The sequence below is a fragment of the Talpa europaea genome (assembly GCF_964194135.1).
Source record: "Talpa europaea genome assembly, chromosome: 12".
In the NCBI taxonomy this organism is placed as follows: domain Eukaryota; kingdom Metazoa; phylum Chordata; class Mammalia; order Eulipotyphla; family Talpidae; genus Talpa; species Talpa europaea.
This window is the reverse complement of record NC_140079.1, coordinates 78,244,690-78,256,993: the sequence shown is the minus strand read 5'-3', so window position 1 is coordinate 78,256,993 and position 12,304 is coordinate 78,244,690. Positions and strand designations below refer to the sequence as shown.

Below are 12,304 nucleotides of genomic sequence, written 5' to 3'. Positions count from 1 at the left end.
ATGAATGCGGACGCCCACCTGCTGTGGCCAGGGGCCGCTCTGCTGCTGCTGCTGTTGCTGCTGGGGGTGGCGGCCAGCCTGTGTGTGCGCTGCTCCCGCCCAGGTAAAGTCTGGCTAGTGGGGGCAGGGGTCACAGACACGATGACCCTCCTGGGTCCGGGCCTGCTTTGGACGGAAGAACGATCTCATAAGCCTCTTGAGGCAGAGATGAACCCCAAGGGCCGTCCCGGAAGACTGGGGCCTCGGGTTTTTCTGGGTCAAGGACTCGTGTCTGGGACCAAGGGACATTGCTCTGGAGGAGGCCAGGCTGCCTGCCCTGGGTACCCACCTTCTCTGTGCTCTGCCGTCCTGTGTAGGTGGTGAGCAAACACCTGGTCAGTGTCAGGGCCCCACAGTGATTGGCGGCTCAGATCCCATGTGCTGTTTAAGGCCAGCACAGGGCACGGGGGAGACTAGACGAGACAAGAAGAGGGTGCCCGGACCTTAGTTTCTACCCTGCTTCAGACACTTGCTCATCCGAGCCTTTTCTTGCAGGTGTGAAGAAATCCCAAAAAATCTATGAGCAGAATAGCCTGTGAGTGCCTGAGACCCCAGCCTGATGGATGTGTGTGCCCTGGGTGTGGGTGACCCCATGGGGTGGGCACTTCCCATCCCTCACCCCATCACTTATACCTCCTCTAGTCTGGCTCAAGTGGGCCCCAGCAGTTGGGAGAGGGTAGGGGTGCCTGGGGCAGTCCGTCCTGGTCAGGGAGGATGGTGGGAAGAGGGCATGCCCAGGGGCATCTCCAGAGAGCCTCTGACCCCAGCCCAGGGAAGGAGGTGCGCATGTGCCCTGGAGGGTCAGGGGAGGCCTGATGCAAGAGTTGGGGAGGATTTTAAGAGACAAAGAAGGTGAAAGGGACATTCCAGAGAGAGAGAACAGGTGGGCAGTCAGAGACACAGCACCGGGGTAGACACTGTCTTCCAGGGTGCAGGTGGCATACGCAGGCGTGTCTGGAGAGATGAGCTGCATAGGGAAGGAGGGGCTTCACTGTGGGAGAGGCTGTGGCCGCTGTCCTAAGGGCCAAAGGGCCTCTTCTGAGATCTAGAAGCAGGGGCTTGTGTGCAGCAGGAGGTAGGGAGAGGAAGCAGATCACTGACCCCAGGCAGAGCGGCAGGGGCCAGGCAGGAGGGAGTTCTGGCTCTCCAGGGGTAGGGGCGGGTCAGCCACGCTGAACACAGCAGACGGCGGCGGTGCGGGCTGGCCCACAGACAATCCTGGGCATGAGGACATCGGCCATGGGTGTCCGTGCCTTGAGTAGGAGTGACGAATCTCGGGCCTAGGGACCCCTAACCCCGCCCGCATGCCCTCTGACTCCCACTCGCTCATGCGTGCACCTCTCCACACACTGCGCTTGTGCGCACGGCTGGGCAGGTAGTCATGTACAAATGTGTGCATACACCATTTCTCATTTCCTTTTGCAACTGAAAAACCACAGTGAGATTTGAAAATAGAATTTTCCCATCTGGTGCCCACTGCTGAGACCAGGGCCAGACCTTGACAGGGTTGTTTGGCCACTTAGGTTTCTGGCTCACCGGCCCACAGCTTCCATCAGGGGTGCGCCGGGCTCCCCTGGTTGGCCCTTCACACCCCTGCCCCAAGGCAGGCCTCCTCCATCTCCTTTTTCCTCCTCCTCCCTCAGTCCCTCATCACCCCAGGTCCCTAACTGACCCTCGAACCATAAACTTTCAGAGTCAGAAGCTAAACCTGCTCGTGTGGGAGAAAGTGGGAGAGGAGACGCCCTTGCGTCTCCCTTGGGCCCAGTCCTGCCAATCTGCATGAAATTACTGCTGTGCACCAGGCCCAGCTCTTGCATCGCTTCCTCCAGGAAGTCATGCCTGATTCTCCCCTGTAGAGTTAAGGCATCCTTCCTAAAGCCCCAGTTCCCTGGGAGCCCTGGAAGCCTGAGGCAGGTATCCAGTCTTATCCGGGAGAGGAGTCCAAAATGCCTTTATTTTTTTAATGCATACAAGAACTGGGGCGGGGACCTCCCTGGTGGCGCAAGAGGTTTAGCATCAGCACTATGAAGCTATCCTCAGCCACTGCAGCACGAGCTCGATCCCCGGCCAGGGAGGTGACCCACAAGGCACAGCAGACCTCTCCTGTCTCGCCCATTGCTCCCCTCAGCAGTGTAATTTAGTCACTCCACCTGTTCTGTTCCCCACTCTGTCTCTGGTGAATCTTCTCACCCCCCGCACCTCTGGCCTACACCCCAGCTCTTATATGCATAAATAAATAAAATCTTTTTTTAAAGAAAAGAACAGGGGTGTAGGCCAGAGGTGCGCGGGTAAGAGGATTCACCAGAGACAGAGTGGGGAACAGAACAGGCAGATTGACGGAAGTACACTGCTGAGGGGAGCAGCGGGCCAGGCAGGAGAGGTCTGCTGCGCCATGTGGGTAGCTCCCTGGCCGGGGATCAAACTCATGCTATAGTGGTTGGCCATAGCTTGATGGTGCTGAGACTTTAACCCTTGAGCCACCAGGGAGGCCCCGAAAATGCTTTAATGATTAGCTAACCTGCTCCACCATCTTAGTGGTAGCTTCCATTCCATTCATAGTCTAAAATGGCACCTGGAGCTCCAGCCCTCTTCTCCGCATTCCAGGCAGTAGGAAAAAAAGAAGGGAGGGCCGACAGGATGTACCCCAGTTGGAAATGTCCTTTCAGTTGTCCTGGACTTCCCAAAAGCCTTGACTTGCATGTCATTGACCAGAGGCTAATTGCACGGGCACACTTAGTGCAGGGGAGACTGGGAAATACAGTATTTTAGGTGGCTGCACGTGGCTACCTAAAAGCCAGGGTTCTATTTCAAAGGAAGAAGGGATAAGGCTGTGCCTGCACACCTTGAAGTTGCCACGGCAGTTATTTGGGAGCGAACAGTGTATTTGATCATTTCAGGAGGGCACCCTTTTTCACTCCTGGTTGAGTCACCCCTGAGTCCCTGAGCAGCCAACATTGAGGCCCCAGAATCTCAGGGCCATCTCTCCAGTTCTGATCACAGACTCTCTGGACCTTCTCTGGGCTTGTCGGGGTGTGGGTCTGATGGCAGTGGCTGGCGCCCAGAGCCCAGGGAGCACAGTGGGAACCCCATGGGGAGGGTGGGGAGCAGCAGAGAATGGAGGCACCAGGGGCCCTGGAGTTGCAACCCCGGGTGGCGGTTCCTCTTCGCTCTGGTCTGCCCCTCCCCGCTCTGCTCCTCGTCCCGTCTGTCTTTCTGTCCCTCTGTCTCTTGGGCTGTGGGAGGCCAGGTTCTGGCTCAGCACAGCCCCGTGTGTTTCCAGGCAGGAGAATCAACAGAGCTTTGCCGTGGCCGGGACCTACTCCCGTGAGTCCCCGAAAGGAAGGGAGGGCGCGGGGGGGGGGGTATCAAAGTTCCCCGAGGCTGCGGACAGGGCTAATATGGTGCAGTGAGGAGGTGAGGGGACTGCGCTGGCCTGGGTACCCAGCCAACACCCCTTGTCCTTTGCAGTGGTCAGGCAGGCTTATGCAGGGTCCCTGATGGACATGGTCCCTGATGCAGAATCTGCAAGGTAGGAAGGAGTCCCCTGTCCTGTGCCCAGAGGGGTCACAGCCCCACAGGGGAATGAGGAGGGCCCCACTGTGGGCTGTGGGCTGTGGCTTTCAGAACCCCAGAGACTCTCAGCCTTGTCCCCAATGGCCCCTTCTCACCCCCTATCACCCTCCCCCCTGCAGGAAGGAAAAGCTGCTGTTCTCCCCCAGCCTTGAGGGTAAGTGACCCTTGGACAGGGCGGGGGCGGGGAGGGGGGCAGGAGTGAGGCAGGCCTGAGACAGAAGAGCACCCAGTGGGACAGGCATCTTGAAGGGGACACTGGGTGTCAGGGAAGCCAGACCTGACAAGGGGGCTTTGCAGAGGGAAACTGGGGGGGAGCCAGATGGGCTTGGCCTGGTAGGAGAGGTTCAGAGAGCAGGTGGAAACCTGGGGACTCAGGATGGAAACCCCTCCTTGGGTGGCCAGAGCCCATGGCCGGCTGGGAGGGGAGCAGGAACTGGGAAAAACAATGGCCCTGACCTTTCTTCCAGGATCTGAGTCTCCCAGGTACCAGAACTTCCGCAAAGGTAGGTAGGCTCTGGGGAGGCGGTGGGGAGGGGACGCTATAGTGGGCTCACTGACTGAAGCTCGGGTCTAATTCTTGTCTCCTCCTGCAGGAAGCCGACTTGGGTCAGATGCCGCTTATGTGTGAGTGGCCTCCTCCCCACACCCACCCCCTGCCCTCAGCTTCCTCATTGGTGAAGCTCCTCTTGCACTTGAACTCACAGGCCGGATGCTCTGGGCAGCCTTGTCGTGCCCCAGACAGCCATGGCTTTGGGTGGGCAAGGATACAGCTCTGTTCCGAGGGGTGGAAACACCAGAGGGGCGGAAACTCTTCCTGCATCACCCAGAGAAACAAGTTACATGGACAGCCGGTACCTCTGAGAAGAAGGACCTCAAAATGTCTCCTCATCTCACAGATGGGCAAATGGAGGCCTGGGCTAAGTGGAGACTTGGCAGGCTCACAGGATGAAGCGGCCACGCCTTAGCCCCAGGGTGGTTCAGGCCCAGGGGATTGGAGGCCCACAGACCTCAGGCTGGAGCGTCCCTGCCTCATTGCCCCTATGAAGTCCCCACCCAACTACGGGCCTGCCCAGCCACTGGTGATGTGTCTGTTTTCTTGCCAGAGAACCCATTGCCATGGACTATTACAACTGGGGGCAGTGCCGGAAGGCCCTGGAAGGTGAGACAGTAGATCAGGAGGGGCGGGAGGCATGAGGAGGTGGCTGAGCTTAGCAGTAGTAGCCACATTCCTAGGGCCAGAGGAGGAGGGGAAAGGAAGACAGCCCTGGCTGCGGTTTGGTTGGGTGGTGGAGAGGGGGCAGGTGAGGGAGGACAGCACGCAGGCGGCACCAAGGGGACGAGGAAGGAAAGGATGTATGGAAAGGAGAGGACTGAACAGAGGGAACAGACAAGGAGCTGGGGGGAGGGGAGGGGCGGGGTCCCTGTAACCCAGGCACCCCTCAGGGCTGGGTAAATATGGGGAGGAGGGGGTCCTGGAAGGGGCAGTCTTGCTAACAGATGCTGAGCCCTGGAAGCTCTGAAGGCCCTGGGTCCTTAGGCCCTTAATACCATTGCTTTACAAAAGAGAAACTGAGGACCTAGGATGGGCACCTGCTGGGAGGTGCATAGTCCCAGGAGGTGCAGCTGCTTCTTGAGCAGGCTTCTCCTGTGCTGGGGTGGGGATGAGGCACAGTGGACAGCAGGGAGGGGGGCTTCTTCCTCCTCCCTCCACTTTCAAATTGGGGAGGGGCCCCATATCTGGGGTATTGGGCAGAGTGGTAGTTAGGGTTCCACTTACCATTGTGGGGCAATGAGGGCCATGCCACGTCCTGATGGCCACCCCCAGCTTATGGCCCTGGGCACAGGTGCCTCAGCCTGGCCTGCCCTGCCTGAAGGTGCTTTCTCAGGAGCTTGGGCTTCTTCCAGCTCCCCTGGGCCGCCAGGGCTCTCCCTGCCCCTCACTGACCGGTACCAGTACCCCTTGCCCCTCCAACTCTCCTCATGGGTCTGAGTGCAGCCCAGCCCCTTGCTCTCCCTCCCAGGGCTTTCGGGGTGGCCCTGGAAGAAGGGAGTCAGGTAGATGGAGCTGCTTGGCCAGCCTAGTAAGAGGTTTGTCCAGGAAAATGCTGGAGGCACTGTGGGGGACCAGAGTGCTGGGGGGTTGGCAGAAGATGTCATCTGCTGAGGGAGGGCAGGACAGAACGAGGGAGGGAGAGTGGGAGAGCCAGGCCACCTGCATGCCCCACCTTCTTCCTCCTCCCTGCAGATGATGACGACACCAATTCCTACGAGAATGTGCTCATCTGCCAGCAAAGCCCTGACTCAGGTGAGGCTGGCCTGGGACCTGGGCGGGGAGACAACCCTCCCCCCGACACCTGCACTGCGAGAGCTAACATCCACCTGCCTCAAAGCCTGAAGGTTCACCTCTATCTCTGGTGCCTTTGGGTAAATCTTGTTCCCACTGTCCCTGGAGGAGGCGCCACAAGCCCAGGGCCACGGTGGGAACATGCTCAGGGAATCTCTTCCTCCCCTGAGTGGGCTCAGCACCGGGAGAATGGGCCAGGGTGGGCTTCTCTGGTGGCGCAAGGGGTGAAGACGCAACCTATAAAGATATCTGCAGCCTCTGCAGCACGAGTTCAATCCCCAGCCAGGGAGCAACCCACATGGCACAGCAGACCTCTCCTGTCTTGCCCGCTGCTCCCCTCAGCAGCGTATTTCAGTCGATCTGCCTGTTATGTTCCCCGCTCTGTCTCTGGTGAATCCTCTCACCCCCCACACCTCTGGCCTGTGGCCCAGTTCTGGTAGGCATAAATAAATCTTAAAAAAAAAAGGATGGGCTAGGGTGTCTGGCAGGCTTGAGGACCGGCCATGGCGGCTGCCCCTGCCCTAGCACCTTCCCTTTCCCCCACAGATGAGGGGTCTGACGATTACCAGAACTCATCATCCATCCTTCAGTGGCGGAAGTCCAGGAAGGTCGCAGGTGTGTGACTGGAGAACAGGGACCCAGAGGTCAATCTCAGCAAACTGGGGGGGTTGGCCTGGAGGACCAGGTTGGGAAGGGAGTGTGGGGGCAGGAGGCAGAAGTAGGGCCTCTTCTGCAGCCAGACCGACTGATCCACTGTGAAGCCTCTGCCTACCAGCAGGTGCAGTGCCCTGGAGCCACCGTGCCCGGCCCCTCTTTCCCCTCCTCACCCCTGCCACCCGCCCAATACCCACCCTCCTGCCTTGGCCTGAGGAGGGGTCTCCAAGGCTGCCTGTGCAGCTATGGAGAGTATCTGGAAGGGGAAGGACAAATATCTGGCAAATTCTGGGTCATAGAGATGGGACAGCATTTCCTGCAGGTTGATTGTGGCATCTGGGAGCTTGAGCCCCAGGTTCTCAGCATGGGGGGGCATCTGTGGGTGCGTCTGTGAGAAGCACCTGCCCATCTGACCGGGTCTGCCTTCTGGTCCACAGAGCAAGTCCGGAGAGAAACATGTGCCTCTCCAGAAAGCCCAGATGAGGATGGGGAGCCTGATTATGTGAACGGGGATGTGTCAGCCCAGAAGGCCTAGGGAAGCCCTGGGAAGAAGGTACAGCGGCCTGGTCCAGGGTGGTGGACCTGGCAGGCCAAGGGGCCCCACTCCAGGGAGAGGCGGAGAGCTCAGGCTGGGGGAGCCACAGCGGGGGCCGGGGTGGAGTGCCTGGGCCAGCCCTGAGAGCTGAGCAAGTGGCCCCTCTGTGCGGGGCCTCCAGCAGCTCCTGCCACCCTGCCCCCAACTCCTTCGGCAGGCTTGGTGAGGTGACAGAATCTCCATTGGAGGTGTGCCAGGCAAGGGAGGCTGGTGAGTCGTGGGGAGAAGGTGCTTAGCTTCTGCAGCCTTGGGCAATGGGCAATGACTTAATCTCTGCAACCTGTTTCCTCACTTGCGAAATGGAGCTACCAGAGCTATGGTTTGACTTAGAGAAGACCATGCACAGGAAGCTCGAGCTCAGCACAACTTGCCAGTGTTGGGCACAGGGACCAGGGGAGGGGGGTTCCGAGCTAATGACAATTAGTGGCTGAACCATGCTGAGAAGCCACCTCAGGCCCGCATGGTGTTAAGTGCCCTCTCTTCCGCCCCACCACACACACCTCATCTCACAGGCACAGTTGCCTGCCCAAAGTCAGGATGGGACGGGTGCCAAGTGGGCAGACGTGGGAGCCCAAACTCTGGCCCCTGCTAAAGGCACCGTGGACCCCAAGAGCCATGAAAGTTGTCGAAGTCCTGTTGGGGTGGGCATGGGAGAACAGACAGCAGGAGAGCTGCGGGGGTCTGAGCCCGGGGTGGGAGCCCCACCTCCATTCACACACTCAGCACCCACTTGATGGGTGTACCTGCCCGTCACCCACCAGGGCGAGTCCTGCCGTAGGTGCTTGGTCAGGGGCAGCCATAGACAACACACCCCAGTCCCTGACTGCTTCGAACACACCTCTGGGAGAGAGAAAACAGTGGGCGGGAGGTAAGGACAGAAAGGAAATAGAGCACTAGATGTGATGCTTACAGCCGAGAGTAACGGGGGTGTGTGTGTGTGTGTGTGTGTGTGCGTGCGAGGCGGCCCAGCGGGAGGCCAGGGCTGCCTTCACAGGGCTGCCTTCTCCGGGTGCCCTCCTCACCCTTCGGGAGGGGGACGGAAGGAAGCCTGGGCTGTGGGAGGCAAGGAGTGAGGGCCGGTGTTGGGGACAGAGGTGAGGCCAAAGCCAGGGCCAGCACCAGGGTGCTGACTGAGGTGGGGGAGGGGAGGTGCGCAGGACGGCTTGGCACAGAGGACAGTGGAAGAAAGGAGGCCAGTACGTGAAGGCAAAGGACCCCAGGGTGGGGGCCGTGGAGGGGGACACCGAACGTAGTTTGTAGTGGAGTCAAGGGGACCGACTGATGTGCAGGGTGTGGGTTCCAGGAAGCGAGGCCGGCACGCTTTGCTGAGCCACAAGAGGTGGCCACGGTCGGCCGCCCAGGTCTGGGAGGCTGCAGGTGAGTGGGTTGGTGGGCAAGGTGTTCATTTTTGAACCTGCTCAGTTGAAGATGACCACGCAGAGGGGGAGCCAACTAGCCTGGCCTTAGGGAGCGTCAGGCTGGAGACACACTTGGGTGTGGTCACTCTCACCGCACAAAGGGAATTCAAAGAGACAATCGATCGGTCACCATAGAAGTGAGCTGAGCTGAGGCCCTGCCAGGCTGAGGGTGGGGGACAAGCAGTGGCAGGGAGCCTGGGAAAGCACTTCAGGGAGGGAGTGAGCAACCATTTTGCAGAGGGCATCCCTATACCAATGACATGTCGGAACCTCCAAGCCTTGGCCAGGATCAGGAAGCAGACAGGATTTCAGATGAGTGGAAGCACCTGGAATGCTACTTAAAGCAGCTTGACTGCAAGTCCTTCTCTCAGTGCTGGCTGCAGGGCAGCTGAACACCAGCCACGGCCACGCGTCCCTCCCTGACTCCCAACAGCAGCGCCGGTGCTGAGGGAACAAAGTGCTCCTCGGGGCAGACCTCCTTTTCTAACAGACCCTCTTCCTCTTCATTGAAGGAGCCAAGGGGCACCCCAGTGCACAGGACTACTGTGCGCTCTTTCCACCGCTACTCCTGGGGGTGCACTAATACCACCCGAGGACCACCCACTGGCCACGCGGACCCAGCCCAGGGAAGAACAATTACTGGGGATGCCCTCTGGCATGGCCTCTGAGGGACAGGGCAGGAGCCTGGCGATCAGATGCCTGGGACTGCGGGAAGGTCGTGTCCCATCCCCCCACCTACAACACTGGAATTCGTTTCTTTTGCTTTGGATTTGGATCCGAAATTGCTTACTAATGTCGACTGCAGTCGCCAGAATTATTTTCTGATAAGCTTGTACAGTTAATTTATATAGATGGAGTCATATTTAATAGTCTAAATTTCAGGGTAAGAGATGGCCTTGTCTCCTGTAAGCATTACATGTACTTCGTCAGAAGACTCTAGGGGGCGCCCTGGCACTCCTTCCTTTGGCCTCAGGAAGATGAGGCTGCAGCCAGCCACCCTCACCACCCTGTGGTGGGACCAGGTGCCATGGACTGTGTCTGTCCTTAGAAAGAACAGGCTAAGGACAGGCACTGTGGAGGGGGCGGCTCCGCAGGTGCCTGAAATCCTTCTCTGCTCCAGTGCTGCCCTCAGCTGAGCTCACTGGGCAGGAGTCCAACTGGCTCTCGGGAAGGAGCCCAAAGGGATCTTCCAAGTTAGAAAGTCAGTCAGGGACAAAAATGCTTCCTTCTACCAAAACATCTCAATAAATCATTTTAGTTTAAGAGCAGTAATTCTCTTGTGTCTGCTTTCCCCTGCTTCCTATGAAGGTGGAGCTCAAGCCTCTTGTTTACTAGGATGGGATCCTGGGGCCAAAGAAAGGGCTGGGGGCAGGAATGTATGCCCCAGGCCCAGCTCTCCTCTAGGGCAGCACAGATTCTGAGAAGTTCAATGCTACAAATTGGGTGATTGAAACACAATTGTCGGCCACTTGTCCCCTCACACCAGAAGTCCTGCCCTCACAAGCCCCATGACAGAGCTGGGGCCTGATAGAGCTGTGGTGAAGCTCCAGGTAGGAGTGGTGGGAGAATCCAGACACCCCTCTGGTTCCTGTGTCCTCACCTGTCAAACAGGTTGAATTATTTCCCCTCACAGAGATCATAAGCCTCCAGATTAAAAAATAGTAAGACTGGGCCTCCCCGGTGGCGCAGCGGTTGAGCGCTGGGTTGCGAAGCTGCCCGCGGCCTCTGCAGCACCAGTTCGATCCCTGGCTGCTCCCGGGCCGCCGGAGGAGGGTCCCACATGGCGCGCAGACCTCTCCTGCCGCCCGCTGCTCCCCTCAGCAGTGTACTTCGGTCCTTCTGCCTGCTCTGCTCCCCTCTCTGGCTCTGGTGAATTCTCTCACCCTCCCGCACTTCTGACTGCCCAGTGCGTGTATGAACAAGCAAACAAACAAATAAATAAAAATACATACCTCTTTAAAAAAAAAAAAAAAAATAGTAAGACTAAGAAGGTAGATGAAAGTATTTTCCTAAAACTTCACCTTCAAGTTTTTGAGGACCATACGTTTTCTCCTCTTAATTGAAACCCTAACCCAAAAGCCAATGATATGAGTCCTGCCTATGTTCCCTTAGTGTCCCACTCAACAGTGGTCCAGTGACTGATGCTGGCTGGAGGGGGTGGCACCAAGCAGACATGGGACAGATCCTCCCCTCCTGCTCCAGCTCAGGCCAGAGAATGAGCTGTCTGTCAACTAAGATCTGGAGGGAGAATTTGAGGAGAAAACCACACAGGCTTGCCTGCCATTGCAAAACTATCTGTAGCAGGGGCACAGCCATATCTGTGGCCCAACTGACAGGAGCCAGCGTGTCGTTTAAGTGTTTTAATGGAAACTTTTCAGAGACCACAATCACAAAATGAAGTCACCCTTAAAAGCACCATTCCAGGGCCTCTCTCATGATGCAAGGGGTTAAGTCTCAGCACTCTGAGGCTATCCATAGCCACTGCAGCATGAGTTCAATCCCTGGCCAAGGAGCTGACCCACATGACACAGCAGACCTCTCCTGTCTTACCCACTGATGCCCTCAGAAGTGTATTTCAGTAGATCTGCCTGTTCTGCTCCCTACTCCGTCTCTGGTGAATCCTCTCACCCCCTGCACCTCTGGCCTGTACTCAAGTTCTTGTATGCATAAATAAATAAATCTTTAAAAAAAAAAAAAGCACCACTCCCAAAATGCCTGGGGTTTGCTTCAAAACAATCCAGTGTGAAGTAGGGTGTGTGTGTGCTGGTGGTGAGGAAGGGGCGGTACAAAGAACAGGCATGTGCTGGTAAAACTGTTGACGTGGGCGATGGATATATGGAGGCTCACTGTATCATTCTCTCTTTATGGGCAACTGACATTTTTTTTTAAAGATTTACTTATTTATGCATACAAGAGCTGGAGTACAGGCCTGAGATGTGGGGGGCAAGAGGATTCACCAGAGACAGAGTGGGGAACAGAAGTTAGATTGACTGAAATCCACTGCTGAGGGGAGCAGCGGGTGAGTCAGGAGAGGCCTGCTGCGCCATGTGGGTGGCTCCCTGGCCGGGAATTGAACTCGTGCTGCAATAGCTTCACAGGTTGCATCTCAACCCCTTGCACCACCAGGGAGGCCCACAACTGACATTTTTCATAAAGAAGTGGAAAAACAGTACCTTGCAAAAGAAAAAAAGAAGCAACCCTACACATTAGCATGACACTCACTGGGGAATCCTAAAGCAATGAACATGTACAGCTGTGCAGAAAGGCGGCCAGGCGGGAAGCCCGTTGTGCCAGGCTGCACACCCTCCTTGGTGCTGTGCGTAGGTCCTTTTGCAAAGGGCTCAAAGCCCAGGGCTGTTCTGAGGCTAATTAATAGTAATTAATAGCAGGCTTCCCCTCAGTCCTAGAACTATCCTCCAGGCTTCCTGAAAAAGTACAATCAGCTTGTCCAGTCCATCATTAAATCACCTTTCCTACCGGTAGGATGCCAAGGTACAGACAGGAAGGAAGGTGGTTTTCCTCGTGGCCTTACCTTGCTACCTCATGGCTGACAAAATTCAATAGTTTTATTAGCTAAAATGCCAACACACAGGGTGCCCTGCTTAGAGTTGCCCTGGGGCCCTTCCACCCTGTCACCACATCAGTGACTCAGGCCGAAAGCAGGTGTTCCTGGGTCGGCAG

The 12,304-nt window shown here is 57.2% G+C and overlaps 1 protein-coding gene across 1 annotated transcript; it reads left to right on the top strand.

Annotated features, from left to right (window-relative positions):
• LAT2 (linker for activation of T cells family member 2) lies at positions 1–4,875 on the top strand (the record flags this gene model as incomplete). Its single annotated transcript, XM_084250143.1, has 8 exons — positions 1–103; positions 535–574; positions 3,320–3,363; positions 3,508–3,568; positions 3,732–3,766; positions 4,080–4,115; positions 4,206–4,236; positions 4,716–4,875. 8 exons carry the CDS (start codon positions 1–3, stop codon positions 4,804–4,806), a joined length of 441 nt encoding a protein of 146 aa, XP_084106269.1. The 3' UTR covers positions 4,807–4,875.
• Positions 4,876–12,304: the final 7,429 nt, after the last annotated feature.